Raw genomic sequence first — 15,080 nt, forward strand, 5'->3', positions numbered from 1 at the left:
TCATCTGCCATCTTAAGCTCAACACATCTAACCTGAACTCCTGATGTTTGATACCCACCTGCTCCCCTCTAGCCTTCCCCATTCAGCAGAAGCATCTCCATTTTTCTAGTTGCTCAGGCCCAATTCCTTAGGGTTGACTTGGATCCTCTCTCCTTCTCCCTCTCTCCCTTCCATATCCCACAGCCCACCTTTCAGTAAATCCCGTTGGCTCTCCTTTTAGAAAATAGTCAGAACTGACCACTCCTCACCACTGCATTGCTGCCCCTGGGTTCAGACGCCATGGGCCCTGCACCTGGAACACTGCAGCAGCCTCCTGGCTGGTCTCTGCTTTTACCCTTGTCCCTGCTTTACAGCTGTTCACAAGAGGGCAGCCAACTGATCCTACCAAATCTTAGAGCATTTTAGTCATCTGCTCAAGATCCTCACATGTCCCCATTTCACTCAGGGTAAAAGCTAAGGTCATTACAATGTCCTACAGGACCCCTGTGACCCCAGAGCCTGGTTTCTGTTCCCTCTCTGACTTCATCTCCTGCAACTCTCCCCCTTGAGTCCTCTGTTCCAGCCACACTGGCCTCCTCCCTGTTCCTTAGGGCTTTTGCTCTGGCTGGCTCTCTGCTTGGAATGCCTTTCCTCCAGATATCCATATGCCAGCTCCCTCACTTCTTAAAATTTTTGCTCAAATGTCAACCTCTCAATGAAGCTTTTGACAATCCTATTTAAAATAGTAACCTGCACAGCTCCCTGCCTTCCCCCAGCGCACTCCAGCTCCACTACCCTGTGCCTCTTTTCTCATGCAGCACTCATCACCTACGGACCTTTTAATGCACTTGTTCTTTGTTTGTTTTCTGCCTCACCTCACTAGAGCATAAACCAAATGAAGGCAGGGGAGGGACTTGGTCAGGCCTATTCATGGATGTACCCTAAGTGCCTGGAGCACTTTTTGGTTGCTGCTAAATATTTGCTTGCTGTTTGTCCTGGGCTTCTGCATACTGCTGGATGGAGCAGGTCTGCTGTACCTAGGAGTCAGTCCCTGGCCTGGGTTAGCAGGCTGGCCTTCCTGTATGATAGCTGAGCTAGGTTCTAGGAGTGAACTGACTTGCCTAAATCTTCAAGCTGAAGTTGAGGGCTAGACCTACCAGGGACCTCAGGGGATCTGACTCCGAATGAGTCTTCTGTGTCTCTGAGCATCCCAGGTTAAAGAGGATTGGAACGGGTGATTGGAGCAGGAAGGAAAGGCTCCTGGGAAGGTAGGGGCTTAGGGACCCCTGCCTGTTCTGACTGGAGAGTTTAGCACATTTGTAGGATGTGCCCAGGGTTACCTGTCTCTTTTCTACACTGCTATCCCCACCCCACCCGTTGCATGAGCCTCACGTGGGCATCTCTGATGTTTCAGTAGCTGAGTGGGGTGGGGAGGATTTTGAATGTTAGAGTTGAGCTTGCCAGTGAATGGACTCTGGACTCTGAATTGAGCCTCCAGGAGAGGGAGAGAACCATGGACAGGAGGTTGGGAGCTTGGGGTACCCCTCCCTCCAGCTGCTAGGCTATGGAGTTTTCATCTGTTCAAAGGGAACAGTTAAGCCTGCACTGTCTCCCTTCTGACGTTCTGAGGATCAAGTGAAATAATGTATATGAAAATGTTTTCAAAAGAATAAAGAGCTTTGCCAGGATAAGAAATTGCTTTTATCCAAGAGATAAGTCAAGGGTGAGATTTCTGACAAGTATTTTTGTGTGGGCTGTTACTTTAAATCCTGTTTTGTTTGTTTAAAAACAAAAAAACCCCACAACAATAAATCCGGGCCTGCTCTATCAAGAAACAGTGGAATGTGCTGTGTGGCTTCACAGATCACCCATCTCTTTGCAGCTCAGCGTCCTCTGCCACTGCAGCCTGTTCTCAGATGGGGATATGCTGGGTGCTGAGTGCCCGCCCACCAGCACAGCCCTTGCATGGCCTGGGATGGGCTGTGGCTTTGCAAAAGCCAGATCAGTGCTGCTTGGTTGTGAGAGTGAACTGCTTGCCCCAGAGCTTCACTGGCACCATTGGGAGGCAGGGGGATGTTGGCCCAATCCCTTGGTTCATTCAGGACCTGAGTGGGGAGCAGTGGAACAAGAGGAGGAAAACAAATATTTGTAGGATTCTTTTCTGTGCCAGGAGTCATCATTCTTTACACCTCACAGTGAACCTGCATCTCTCTAAGGTTTCTTCTCATTACTGATTTGAAAATTAGAAAACTCAGTCTCAGAGAGGTTAAATAACCTGTCCTGGGCTTCTTAGTCACCAGCCTGAGTATCACTGAAATGAAGATCTGTCTGGTTTCCAAATCTGAGCCCTTTTCACAGTGCTGCACTCCCCTTTCCATAGATTGATGGACTGGGTTCCAGTCTCAGCTCCTTACCCAACATGTGTGACCTTAGGCAAGTCATTTAACTTCTCCCATCCATTTCCTCAGCTATAAAATGCAGCGATAACTTTCTCCCTCAGTGGGTGGTTGTGAGAATCATGTGAGATAATGTATGTGGAGCAATCAGAAACATTGAGCAAAATGTTACAGGCAAGCAAGGAGTTACTATTATAATTTGGAAAGCATTGCTTTTATTCTGTGACTCCCTTGCTCAGGAACATTCAGTAAGTCACTTCCCTTCCCAGAATCTGCTGGGTCCTCCCTGTCCCTTATGCTCTCACTGTTCCTCCTCCAGCTAGCCTTTCTTTGTGCTCTTTTAAGTGGCATGTCCTTTACCTGACATGTCCACTTTGCCACCTCTCTGCCAATCTGAATTTTTCCCTACCTTTAAAACTCAGTGTACACCGGGTCTGCTTCCTTCAAGAAGCCCTCTTCTCCAGGCTCACGTGGCTGTGCCACCACCTGAGGTGCAAGGGCTCTTCGGTTGTGTCAGAAGCAGGAGCACGTCTCTTCAAGGAGATTTTCAGCTCCTGCGGGGTAGAGATCATGATTCTGTGCTCTTTGAATGTTCTTGCAATACCTCATGCAGTACTTGAGACCTATAAGCTAAACACTCAGAAAATGTTGATGGAAGGACTGATCCAGGGAATTGGATCCATTCCTCTACTTTTCATGATCGTACCAGGTCATGGAAAGGTGTGGCTGTTTTTCCCGTCCCCTTCGGTGGTCCTCGGCTCTCTTCTGGAAGAGGCAGCTTCCTGCCTGAACTCACACAACACAAGCAAGTCCCCAGCTTGAGTCTGCGCCCCCTCCTCTCTGCCTGGCCTGGCTCTGTCCTTGTGGAGCTGCCTTGCTCGAGCACTCTGACCTCTAAGATCTTCCCTGCCTTGTACCACTTTCAAATCCATGTCCGGGCTCTTACTTATCCCTTGGCTTGTTTTTCAAGAACACTGTTGGTCTGCCATGGGCATGTAGTAGCTGCTCAGTACTTAATACTTTACCAAGACTGGATGCTGATCTCAAAGGATCAGCTGAAATCTGCACACTCAGATTGCAAAAGCTTCCCAGGTGCCTTTTTTGGTTATTATTATTAATTTTTTGAGACAGGGTCTTACTCTGTCACTCAGGCTGGAGGACAGTGGCGTGATCTCTGCTCACTGCAGCCTCCATCCCCTGGGTTCAAGCGATTCTCCTACCTCAGCCTCCCAAGTAGCTGGGACTACAGGTGCACACCACTATGCCCAGATAATTTTTTTTATTTTTTTATTTTATTTTTAATTCTTTTTATTTTTTATTTTTGGTAGAGACAGGGTGCTGTCTCTACCAAAAGCATAGAGGTCATGTTGGCCAGGCTTGTCTCAAACTTCTGACCTCAAGCAATCCACCCACCTCAGCCTTTCAAATACTGGATTACAGGTGTGAGCCACCATGCCTGGCCAAGTGGTCCATCCACCTCAGCTTTTCGAATACTGAAATACAGATGTGAAATGCCATGCCTGGCACCCAGATGCTTTTTAGTATTCAGAATGCAAGCATGGATTCCGCAAGCAAGGGAAGGTAAAAAAGAAAGCCTAGCCTTGGTATTGATCACATTAGTTTGAACCATGCCACCAGGCACATGACCTCATCTCTCAAATCCTTGATTTCTTGACACGTAAATTGTGGATAATGATAACACAGACATCATAGTGTTGTATGAGCATGCCTTTAAATTCCATCCCAAATTATGTCCCCAGTCCCATTGTTCAGGTCTTAGTTTAGATGCTTTTTACTCAGCAAGCATCTGAGAACTTTCTCCAAGCCCCAAGGAAGTCTCTTGTGTTGTCATGTACCACAATGCCCTGTTAATTTCCTTCCTAGTACTTCAATTTCCTTCCTAGTACTTCCTAGTACCTACAGTCTATAATTACTGCATATGTGTACATGTATATTTTGTTTCCCCACTGGAATGTCAGCTCCATGAGGGCAGGGAACACCTCAGTCTTAATCACCACTGTATCCATAACTCCTAGAACAATGCCTGGCACTTAGTACATGTTCAGGAATTTTTGGTGGCCTTCCTTTCTCTTTTCTCAGTACATAGCACATTGTCAGCCTCTGTGTCAGGAAGATAAAGGGTCTCCTGTAAGCCACTCAGAAAGCTCCTGTGAAGGCATGAAGGGTGAAGTGTGCACATGTCAAGAAGGGGCTTCTACAACATAAAAACATTTCTTCAGAAAGAGAAAGACAGGTAGTGGGGGTGGAAGGTGGGGACAAGTGCCGGTGACCTTTTCATCTGAAGCAGCACAACAAATGCCACTCATACCTATTGAGCTGGTTTGGGGGTTTCCTCTGCCTCCACAGCTGGATGCCTGGAATCCCCAGACCATAAGGATGAATCTGGGCTGTTTCTACCTGACCGGGGAGCTACAAGGGCTGGGGTGTTTCTGGAATAATAGCCTGGTCTCGTCCTCCTTCCTGCCACCTAGTCCTTGCCATCCCAGTGCCTAGGTAGCCTTCCCATGCCTGGAATCTGTCCAGGTTCAGCACACTGCCACATGGCCACCAAGGAAGCTACTGGAGCTGTGACCTTTCTCACCCAGTATACTGCATAAGGGAGATGAACGTGTGTGCATGTGTGTGCGTGTGCACACATGCATGAGTGTGCATGCAGGACTATTTATTTTTCACTCGAGAGAAGAAAAATGGGAAAGGGCAGAACAGAAGAGGGAAGGGAAAGGCAAAAGCAGAGTGGAGGAAAATGGTGAGATGAGGAGATTGGAGAGAGAAATGTTAGATCAAGGGACTTTTACTATTTAAACATAGGAAAGGTTGGAGCTGATAGAGAAGAGCCAGTTGAGAGGGAGAGTTTGAAAATACAGTACAAGGGAAGGCTAATAAATAGAGCAAAGTCTAGGGTAACCAACTGTCCCAGTTTGCCCAGTTTGCCAGTTTCCTGAGATGTGGGGCATTTGGTTCAGAGGCTTACAATGTGGGACTCCTCCATGGCCAGGCTTTGGCACAGGTATGGCATTGGGGAGAATGGGGTTGGGGTAACTGAAGGGCCACCTTTCCACACACACCTCCTGATGTTTTCCAGGTGTGGAACCAAGACTTGCTGACCTCACCGGCACGTCACTCCCCCACCTGCGAAGGTAACATTCTCCAGGGTCATAGTGTGACTCTGCATGGGTCACTTGAGTCTGCTGGGCTTCATTTTCCTCACATGTAAAACAAGGACATTGGATCTAATAGAGTCTGAGACACCTTCCAGTCTCTGCTGAGCTTTTGCAAGTCAATGGCATAAGTTGTGGTGGTTTTGAGGGCCCTGGCTGAGGTCTGTTAGCGGGAGAATGCATTAAGGAGTCTCCAGTGGGGAAGTCTTCAGGCAGGGCTGCTTCTGGCTGTCATTGGAGGCCCCCTCCCTATTTTGAGGACCTGGCTTTGGAACAGCTGGAGCTCACATGAGTGTAAATAGATGAGTGCGTGGGTGAACACTAATGCAGCAGGATCATCCTTCCTCAAGAAACACTGCTGTCTACATAGGGGTGTAGGCCAGCCAGGCATGGGCCCAGAAGTGACGAGATATCAATCTGTGTGGGGCTGTGTGGTTTCATCAGCAGCCCCATGTGGCAGGGGCTACAAGAGATGACAGCAAGAAATGGGGGTGCAGGAGGAGGGGGCTGCTGAATTGATCAGATTTCTCAATTATTTCTTTACACTAACCAATTTGGGCTGAGTGAGCACCTGGGGCTCTTTAGTTTTAGAGGGGGAGATCTCAGGAGACATGATACTGCCCATCTTTCATTTTGGGCAGGTGGCGACTCGAGTGATTAATGTGCATATGAAAAGCACATAATCATTTTATTTATTTTCCAAGCTGATTGAGCAGGTCATGCCAGTTACATTAGTTTTGAAAAAGAAGCAAAACAAAAACAAATAATACGTATGGGTCTGTCTGTGGTGGTGTTCATGTGTGTTGTGTGATGGGGGAGGCAGCTGAAATCCCCAATCAATAAGGTAATTGAGTTACTTCCTCCAAGTGTTTAAGGCTATTACTTAAAGTGAACACAGGGCAGTTGACTGTGTTTGCTTGACTATAATCAGCTTTGGATTCATTGGGCATATTGACTTCTTTCAATGCTGTTTGGTGTTCTCATTGAAGTATCAGCAAAAGTCTTCCTCTCCTCCTCTCCTTTCTCCCCTCCTTCCTTCCTTCATTCACCAGGCTTCCAAAAAGCAAAAATGCACTTCTTTCTACTGGCTAGGCTGTACGTTTTCCGCTCCACATCATCATCACTTGTTCTAAAAGCAAAATTCAATTTTCCAAGACTCTTTACACTTCTTCACACACACACATACCCACACACATATACACACACACAGAGCCTCTGTGCTCAACAATGTGCTTTTTAATATAGAAAGAAAGCAAAAACAACAGGTCCACTATAGTCCTGCAGTATCCTCGGGCAGGGAAGCCATTCCCAATCCATCAAGAGACATTGTCCTCATTGAGGCGGCTCTCCAGCTCTGGGCAGCTCACAATCCCAACCTTTGTGGTGACTAAAGAATTGTGGCCTGTCCCCTTCCCCTCGGACTCCACCCTACTGGCCCCCAAAGGTCACTGACAGTGATGTCACGGAAAAGCATGCGCTCAGAGAGCCCTTCCTCAGAGGAAGCCCTGGAAACTATTGGCGGGCCGAATGCTGGTGGAGTTATCCTCCCTTCTGCCCAACACCCAGCCTCAAGCCCTGGAGAATGTCTCCAGCTTGGAGGGAGTGCACTGAGGGAAGGACTCCATTTGGGACTGAGTGGCCTAGCTGGGAGATTCCACTGAGAGGGTGTGGGCAGTCCCCTTTTGTGCTCTCCATGTGCGCCCACCTAGGCGTCAGTGAGGACTGTGCAAGCTGGGCCCTGATTCCTTCTCCAGCATTTCATCTACTTTAGCCCTCTTTTGCACAGCTGTATTTTGCTCCACATTTTTGCATTCATTTGCTTTATCCAACCCTCTTTCCCTCCTCCCTTAAGCATTAGCAGTATCTACTAATGCATGTGTGTGTGTACATGTGCAAGTGCACACACACATGTGCGCTCACACACACACACACAAACACATCCTCCAGGGTTCACTATTAGCCTACCTCTCTCTATACGTGTTAGCCCCATCTCAACTTCAGGCCAGAAAAATCCAAGCAAAGCCTCACTGGAGCAGCGTTGGCAGTGCAGTTAGCTGGAGCCTACACATGTCCCTTGCCTGTCAAAGATAGCTTCTACCTAAAGGCTTAGGGGCACAGAACTCATGGGGTTGTAGAGAGACTCTCAAAGAAAACAAAATTTACATTAAAGTTGCATTGACTGCAGACTTCCTATGTACTAGGACCTGTCCTAGGTATTTCATATTTATTTCCTGTGATAGTCTCAACCACTCTAGGAAGGAGGTGTCTCCAGTGCATTTTAGTGTTAAAGATGAAGCACAACACTGAGGCCAAATGCATATAAACAGATTTGAAACCAGGCCCTTTAACTCCAGACTATGACTTTCTTTACTACCTTACAGTTCAGAAACTGCAATAGCTAACTAGGATCACTTACATTCTAGAAGGGGAAGGGTGTGCACATGTGTGTGTATGCATATGGGGATGGGGTAGACAGTTTCAGGAATGGGAGAAACAGCAATATTGTTGTTTTCCTTTAGTGCCTTCCTCTCTGATAATGTCTCTTCTTGGGATCAAGGTCTTTCAGCTGAACTCTGCCTAAGGCTCCACAGTGGCTCCCACCACCCAGCTATTCTACTGCCACCAGAGAAAATGGTTTGGCTTCCAATCTGGCCTCACACTCCTTTCCATCCTCTCTTCTGCTGGCTCCTCTCTGCTTCTGTCCCCCCTCACTCCGCTGTGCATTACTTACTGAGCCTCAAACATCCATATTCTTTAGGATTCAATCCTTTGCATTGGCTGTATCTTTTGCCTGCCATATCTCCTCCCTGCCACCCTTTTTGGTGACCTCCTATTATCTTTTTAAATCTCAACTTGTGATGCTTTCCTTTAATCCTCATACCCTCTTGTGTCCCCATGACACTTTGTATATCCATCTATGCATTCCAAGTCTGATCAGAGCAGTGCTTGAGAAAGATCATTGTATTGGTAGGTAGAGGTTGTTCGAGAAGAGGCTAAAGGCTGGGAGAGCATTGGGAGTTTGTTGCACTTGTTTCAGGGAAAGAAGAATTAAAGCAGGGGATACAAAGAAGGGGTCTGCCTGGGGTGGGGAGAGATCCTGGAGATTAAGAGTACCGGGCATAGAGCTGAGTTTGATTCCAGGGTCAGAGTAAGAGAGGCTATCACCTGCCCAAAGTGGGTTTCAGGAAAGTTTTGCTTCACTGCAGGAGACTTTCCTAGAAGACCTTTAGAAGATCCTTTCAACCCTTTAACCGATTTTGTTATAGCTGTGGAATTCTTCGGGTTGCTCAGAAGGCAGAAGCTCTAAAAATAGAAAGCATTATTATTACCGATTAAATTTCTTTCCACCTACAGAATTTTCTGAAAAGTAATAAGAAGAGGAAGCCTGAGTCTGTGCTCGAGTGTTCAGGGAGCAGAGATGTATTGAGAGGTGAGGAAAGAAGAGGGAGGGTGTGGAGAAAGGGAGGCTAGGCAGGTAAGATGGGGGTTAGGGTAAGAAAACACTGATTGAACCCACTGACGAGTAAAGGGACCTTTCAGCAGGCATTGACTTTTCAAAAGAGATGCACTGCATGTTAGAACAATAGAGTCCCCCTGAGGCCCACTGTCTCAGCTGTAGCAGGTCCAGGCTGCCAGATGGAATGGGGTTTTCCCCGTCTCTGCATGGGGGCAATGCAGGCATGCTCTTCATAACTCTGACAGGTGTGCAGGCTCTAATGCCTTCACTCTCTGCTTCCTGATGCATTTCATAAAATCCCATCTGCAAGGCTGCCTACAGCCTTGGTTTCTGAGAAGGGTACCCGTCGTGACTAACAAGCTATAAGATCACATAAAGAGATGATACAGAAAATATTCAATTTTACATAGGTACATATTTATTTTTTCGAAAAAGAGGAGCCTTCAAATTAAATCAGCATCAGGTCCTGGAAACTTGGATTCACCTTTGTGGCTCTATTAGAATATTTTAGAATGATTTTAATGTCTTTTTTTTTTCTTTTTTTTTTGAGACAGTCTTGCTCTGTCACCAGGCTGGAGTGCAGTGGGGTGCGATCTCGGTTCACTGCAACCTCTGCCTCCCAGTTTCCAGTGATTCTCCTGTCTCAGCCTCCTGAGTGGCTGGGATTACAGGTGGACGCCACCATGCTCAATTAATCTTTGTATTTCTAGTATAGACGGGATTTCATCATATTGGTCAGGCTGGTCTCGAACTCCTGACCTCAGGTGATCCACCCACTTCGGCCTCTAAAATGCTGGGATTACAGGCATGAGCTACCGTGCCTGGCCTAATGCCTCTTTCGTATGACTCAAAAAAGTCCAGGTTACTTTTCCTGTGTTTCCTGTATTTTCTCTTCTCCCATACTGCTTAGTTCATTGTCCTGGGTGCCCTCCCCAGTCATCCTTGCAGAAATGTTTTCATCAGCATGAAATACTTTGGGACACAGGCTTGAAACTGGGCTCTGTTAAGAACTGACTTGAGGTACTTGATTCTAAAAGTAAATTATTCCATATTGCTATTTGGTCATAGGTAAAAGATGGTTGAATAACAGCATTTTCACATGGTTCACCATAAGAATTCCTCTGTGTTTTCTCTTCTACAAAATGGAAATAATAAAGTCTATCTCACCTGATAGTGGTGAGGATGAAATGAGATACTCCATGTAATGTGTTTTGCACACTTCCTGGAATGTGGTCAATGCTCAATAAATGTTAGCATTTATTATTAGTAGTAGTATTAATAGCTGTGGTTCCCAAAAGTGTCATTTTCTTTTCCCAAGCTAAAATCAAGTTGTTTCTCTAATAGTGAAGGAGGAGACAGCTATGGGAAATCATCTCCAAACAGAATCACCAACACATTCATTGTCCTTAGGCTCCCCCTAAGCTGCATTCTGTATCTCTTTATAATGGTCATAATAGCTAACACTTATCTTGTGCTTTGTTCTACCAGCTTAACACAAATGAGCTCAATTAAGCCACATCCAGCTCCTCAAGGCTGGGCATAATTATTTTCACTTGCCTGAGGTCACACACCTAGTAAGAGACAGTCTAGATAAGGCCAAGTGTTGCAAAGTCTATGATTTTAACTCTAAGTCACATGACCTTCACCCGGCTCACCTTGCTTCAGAGTCTAGGTTAGACCACTTAAAATGATTGGCTCCTCTTGAGCCTATAGCCAGCTACAGCCCTTGAGGCCTATGCTCTGTAACACCAGCCATCCATCTCAGTTTGCAGGCTGCTGTGTATGTGTATTTTGGGTGTAAGAGAGACACACCTGGAGGGGTGTTCATGGGCGGGAGCTCCTGGAGGTTTGCTGCTTACTCTAGGCTTCTCTGTTCAAACATCCCTCCCCTCAGAGAGCTCTGTGGCTGAGTCCCTTGGCCCAGAACATCTGTTTATTTATATTTGCATATTCTTCACTCACTATTTAGTTAATTAGAATAATATATACACAGAGTCATAAGTACCTGAGTCATATAGAACAACATAAAACAAGAGTTAAAATGCCCCTTTCACCCCCTCAGCTGTCTCTAGGTTTAACCATTTCTATTTCTAGCTCTTCTGGTGGTTATATCCAAACTTCGATTGTCTAAATGCTTATATTGCTTTTTCTTCGTTTTCCAACTTTAAACAGTGTTTGTTGATTCCTTACTGTAGAAGAGGAATAATTTAACTTATTGTAGTAGCCTCCTAATTTTGCTTCTTTTTCTTCCCTACCTGTGTGATTTTAAATAACATATTTAATTTATGTTTTAAAAGACTGTCTTTCTTGATATCTCAACTTCAGACAGTATTTCCTAATTCTGCACTATGAAATAAGAAATTCACCCTTTCTCCACAATCTGTCAGCTGTTCTATCACTTTTACATTGTTTAGATTGATAATATTTAAATTCTTTTCTGTAATTACCATTAAGCCTCTGTGTCTTGTTTATATGTTGATTTTATAAGTTGGAAATCAATGAGTATTTACATTATGATTATGTAATTAGTATTCTCTTCAGAACCAAGTAGTGGGATGAGACACACAGAGAGGATGCAATTCTATGTTGTTAAATCTCTTTTATTCAAGGGGTGGGGGATGGTCTAAGAATCAATGTCAGAGGTGTTCTGTGTTCATATGTCCTATTCATGCTTAGAATTCTGATACATTTTCATGTTTGTATATTTAGACCATAATTTTCTTTTACAACTCTTTTTTAATTTTCCTGGTATTCTTAACAGTTTTTCTTTTGCGTTGCTCACAGAATAATGCTATTATTTCACCTTATCAATAGGTCACCTAGCTTCTTATTCCAGTTACTTGCTATAGGAAATTTTCGTGACTCTTGAAGACATTTTCTCAAACAGCTCTCTTCTCTTTTCTAATTTTCTTGGTCCTACAGGGAATTGCCACTCTAGGATTTCAATTCATTTCCCTCTGGTTTACTCCCACTCTTTTTGGATCCCACGTTCTCTTAAATGTCTATTTCACTTGGTTAGAGTATGCTTTCAAATGATCTTTACACAGGGTTCATCAGAGGTTACCTTTCTGGGTCTTTGCATGTCTAAAAACTCCTCTACTCCCGCCTCCTTGATTGGTTTGGCTAGAATTCTAGATTTAAGATGATTTTTCCTCTGATCATGGACTTCTAGCATATAGTTTTAGTAATGACGGTCTGATACTTGTTGCTTTTAGGTGACCAGCTTAATTGTTTTCTCTCTTAGAAACTTTTGGGATGTTTTTTATGCTTGGTGTTTCTAAACTTTACCTGGGGATCTATTTGGACGTAAACCCAGTTTGTATTTTTTTGGTAAGCTCAAGGCATTTGCTTGTTTTTCTGCATTTTTAAAATTATTTTCTCCCTTCCATTTACTCTGCACTAATTTTCTGGAACTCTCATTAAATGGATAGTTCAGCTACTGTGTTGATTCTCTATGTTGCTTAACTTTTCTCTCATATTTTCCATTTCTTTGTCTTTTTAATCTGTGGGTCTGGAGGATTTTCTTGAATTTATCTTCTAGTTGTTTTGTCTTTTTCTTTAGCAACTGCATCTCTAATGTGCAATAACTCTGTTTTGCACTTTGAATGTTTTATTTTTATAGCACCAATTTTTGTTTTATTTATGTGATATTTCTTTGAATCTCTCTGTGCACTCTAGTTGGAATTATTTTAAAAGTTCACTTATATTTGGTTTTCTCTGGAGTCAGTGTTTTATTTGTTCATCTATATTTACTTGTAATGGTGATTTTTCTCAAATACCTAGTCATCCTTGGAACTCTATTATATTTTTTGAATGAAAGAGTAAGTTGATTAATTTCTGAAGCCAGCAAAAATTTCCTTTATGGGTGTATAGTTCTATTTTCTTACCAGGCTTCTTTACTAAATGGAAGGCAATTAAGATCACAAAGTTCTGCCCTTATGCTATTTATAATTTTAAGAATACATACATCATATATACAACAGAATCAGTAAATATAAAACTCTGATTAAAAATTATGAAGAGAAATAACAGGGTTTTATGAGGGAATATAGCAGGGAGATCTAATTTAGACTGGAAATTTGGGATGGCTTTTCTGAGGAGGTGACATTTACACTGAGGTTTAAGGTGGCTTGATTGCCTGGAAGAGTGGATGAAAGAGCCTTCTAATCAGAGAGCATAGCATGTCCAAAGGCTCTAGAGAAGGAAAGAGGATGGTGTGTTCTAGGCACTGAAAAGAGGTCTGTGTAGCTATGATGTGATCAGGGCAAGAGTACATGAGGTTGGAGTTAAAAAAAAAAAATAGCCAGAGGCGGGGTCATGGAGACCTCGAAGATTCAGTTACAGGAAGATAATTTATTTCTCAGTGCAATGATAAATCTTTAAATGACTTTAAGCATAGGAGTAATATGATCAAATTTATGGTTTATAAATACTCTTCTGATTATTTTGTGGCTGATGGAATGGAGGTCTTAGCAGTAGAAACAGAAAAGAAGTTAGAAGGTTTTTACAGAAGTGTAGGCAAAAGAAGGTGATAGGACAAGGTGAATACATCAGAGATAGAGAACAGTGACAAGATCAAATTGTGGATGAGAAATAAGGAGCTAGAGGGAAGTGGCTTCATTAACGACTCTTAGATTTCTGGCCTGCGTAACCAGGGTGAGTCGAGATACCATCTGGGGATGGCAGACTCTGGGAAAACCAGGTTTAGAGGGAAGATCATGAGTTTAGTTTGGTAGTGTTAGGTGTGAGATGGTTATGAGACATCCAAATGTGGTCTAGTGGGCCTCTTGACACTTGGATCTGGAGAGACTTGTGCCAAGAAGGCCAAATGAGCATGCTTCAGGAAGGGAAGGGAATGGCCAGTTGTGTTGAGTGATATCATGCTGGCAAATAAACATAGATAAGATTTATTCAAGTTTGAAGCAAAGAGACTTTTTTATGACCTTGGAAAGAGTGGACCTATTAGAGTGATGGACCTAGAGGCCAGGCTGTGTGGACTGAGAAGGAAGTAGAAGAAGGTGGGCATGAGGGTTGCCTAAACAACCCCTTCAAGAGTAGCTGGGAAGGGGAAGAGAGGCAGCTGCTAAAGGAAAGTGTCACACACACAGATTTCCATGTCAAGATTATTCATTAGGCTGTGCACTCCAGAGGACAGGAACCATTTCTTCAACTTCTTTCAGTCCTTTGGACGAGCACAGTACCTGGTGAATGATAGTTCATTATCCATATTTATTGAACCTATTGGAAAATATGAATCCTTAACAAAGAGGACCATTCTACTGCTCAATGCTTAGCACCCCTGCTGTTTTTAAGGTTGATGTCAGGTCCAGATAACTGCAGACTATACAGCCATGGCTTATGTAAGTCATCCTTATCAGCCTGACCCTTTGAGGGTTAAGCTGCTGAAGGTTCTGCTTGGGAAAAGTCAAAAGGATCCAGTGGATGTCTTGGTTAACTCTAGGGACTAGTTTTAGGGTTGAACTGTTCTCTCAAAATAATAGCTATAGACCTTCCTTATATTTATTGAGCACCTGCTATGTATTTATCACTGTGTCATGTATTTTTGTATGTTTTAAAATCTGATTTTCAGTCCTTGTCCATATTTTATAGATGGGAGCATGAAAGGTCAGAGAGGATAAGTATATTTCTGATATGGTTTGGCTGTGTCCCTACCCAAATCTCATCTTGAATTGTAACTCCCACAATTCCCATGTGTCATGGGAAGTACCCAATGGGAGTTAATTGAATCATGGAGGGGTGTCTTTCCTGTGATGTTCTTGTGATAGTGGATAGTCTCACAAGATCTGATGGCTTTAAAAAATGACAGTTTCCTTGGACAAGCTCTCTCTTTGCCTGCTGCCATCCATGTAAGATGTGACTCGCTCCTCCTTGCCTTCTGCCACGATTGTGAGGCCTCCCTGGTCATGTGGAACTGTAAGCCCATTAAACCTCTTTCTTTTGTAAATTGCCCAGTCTTGGGTATGTCTTTATCAACAGCATGAAAAATAGACTAATACAATATCCTAAGGTCAGCTATGTTGTACATAGCTGAGTCAGGATTTGAATCCA

The 15,080-nt window shown here is 44.0% G+C and overlaps 1 protein-coding gene across 11 annotated transcripts in view; it reads left to right on the forward strand.

Moving 5' to 3' along the window:
• The window catches only part of RXRG (retinoid X receptor gamma), a 195,937-nt gene that overhangs the window by 121,845 nt on the left and 59,012 nt on the right, over positions 1–15,080 (forward strand). For 10 of the 11 annotated variants that reach the window (XM_078355035.1, XM_078355037.1, XM_078355034.1 and 7 more), the window contains one exon: positions 5,479–5,533. The exons of the other annotated variant lie outside the window; for it this stretch is intronic. In XM_078355035.1, the coding sequence (XP_078211161.1) occupies positions 5,479–5,533 (55 nt within the window). The remainder of the gene's footprint in view (positions 1–5,478; positions 5,534–15,080) is intronic. 11 annotated transcript variants of the gene reach the window in all.

This window comes from Callithrix jacchus, chromosome 18, assembly GCF_049354715.1.
Source record: "Callithrix jacchus isolate 240 chromosome 18, calJac240_pri, whole genome shotgun sequence".
Lineage (NCBI taxonomy): Eukaryota > Metazoa > Chordata > Mammalia > Primates > Cebidae > Callithrix > Callithrix jacchus.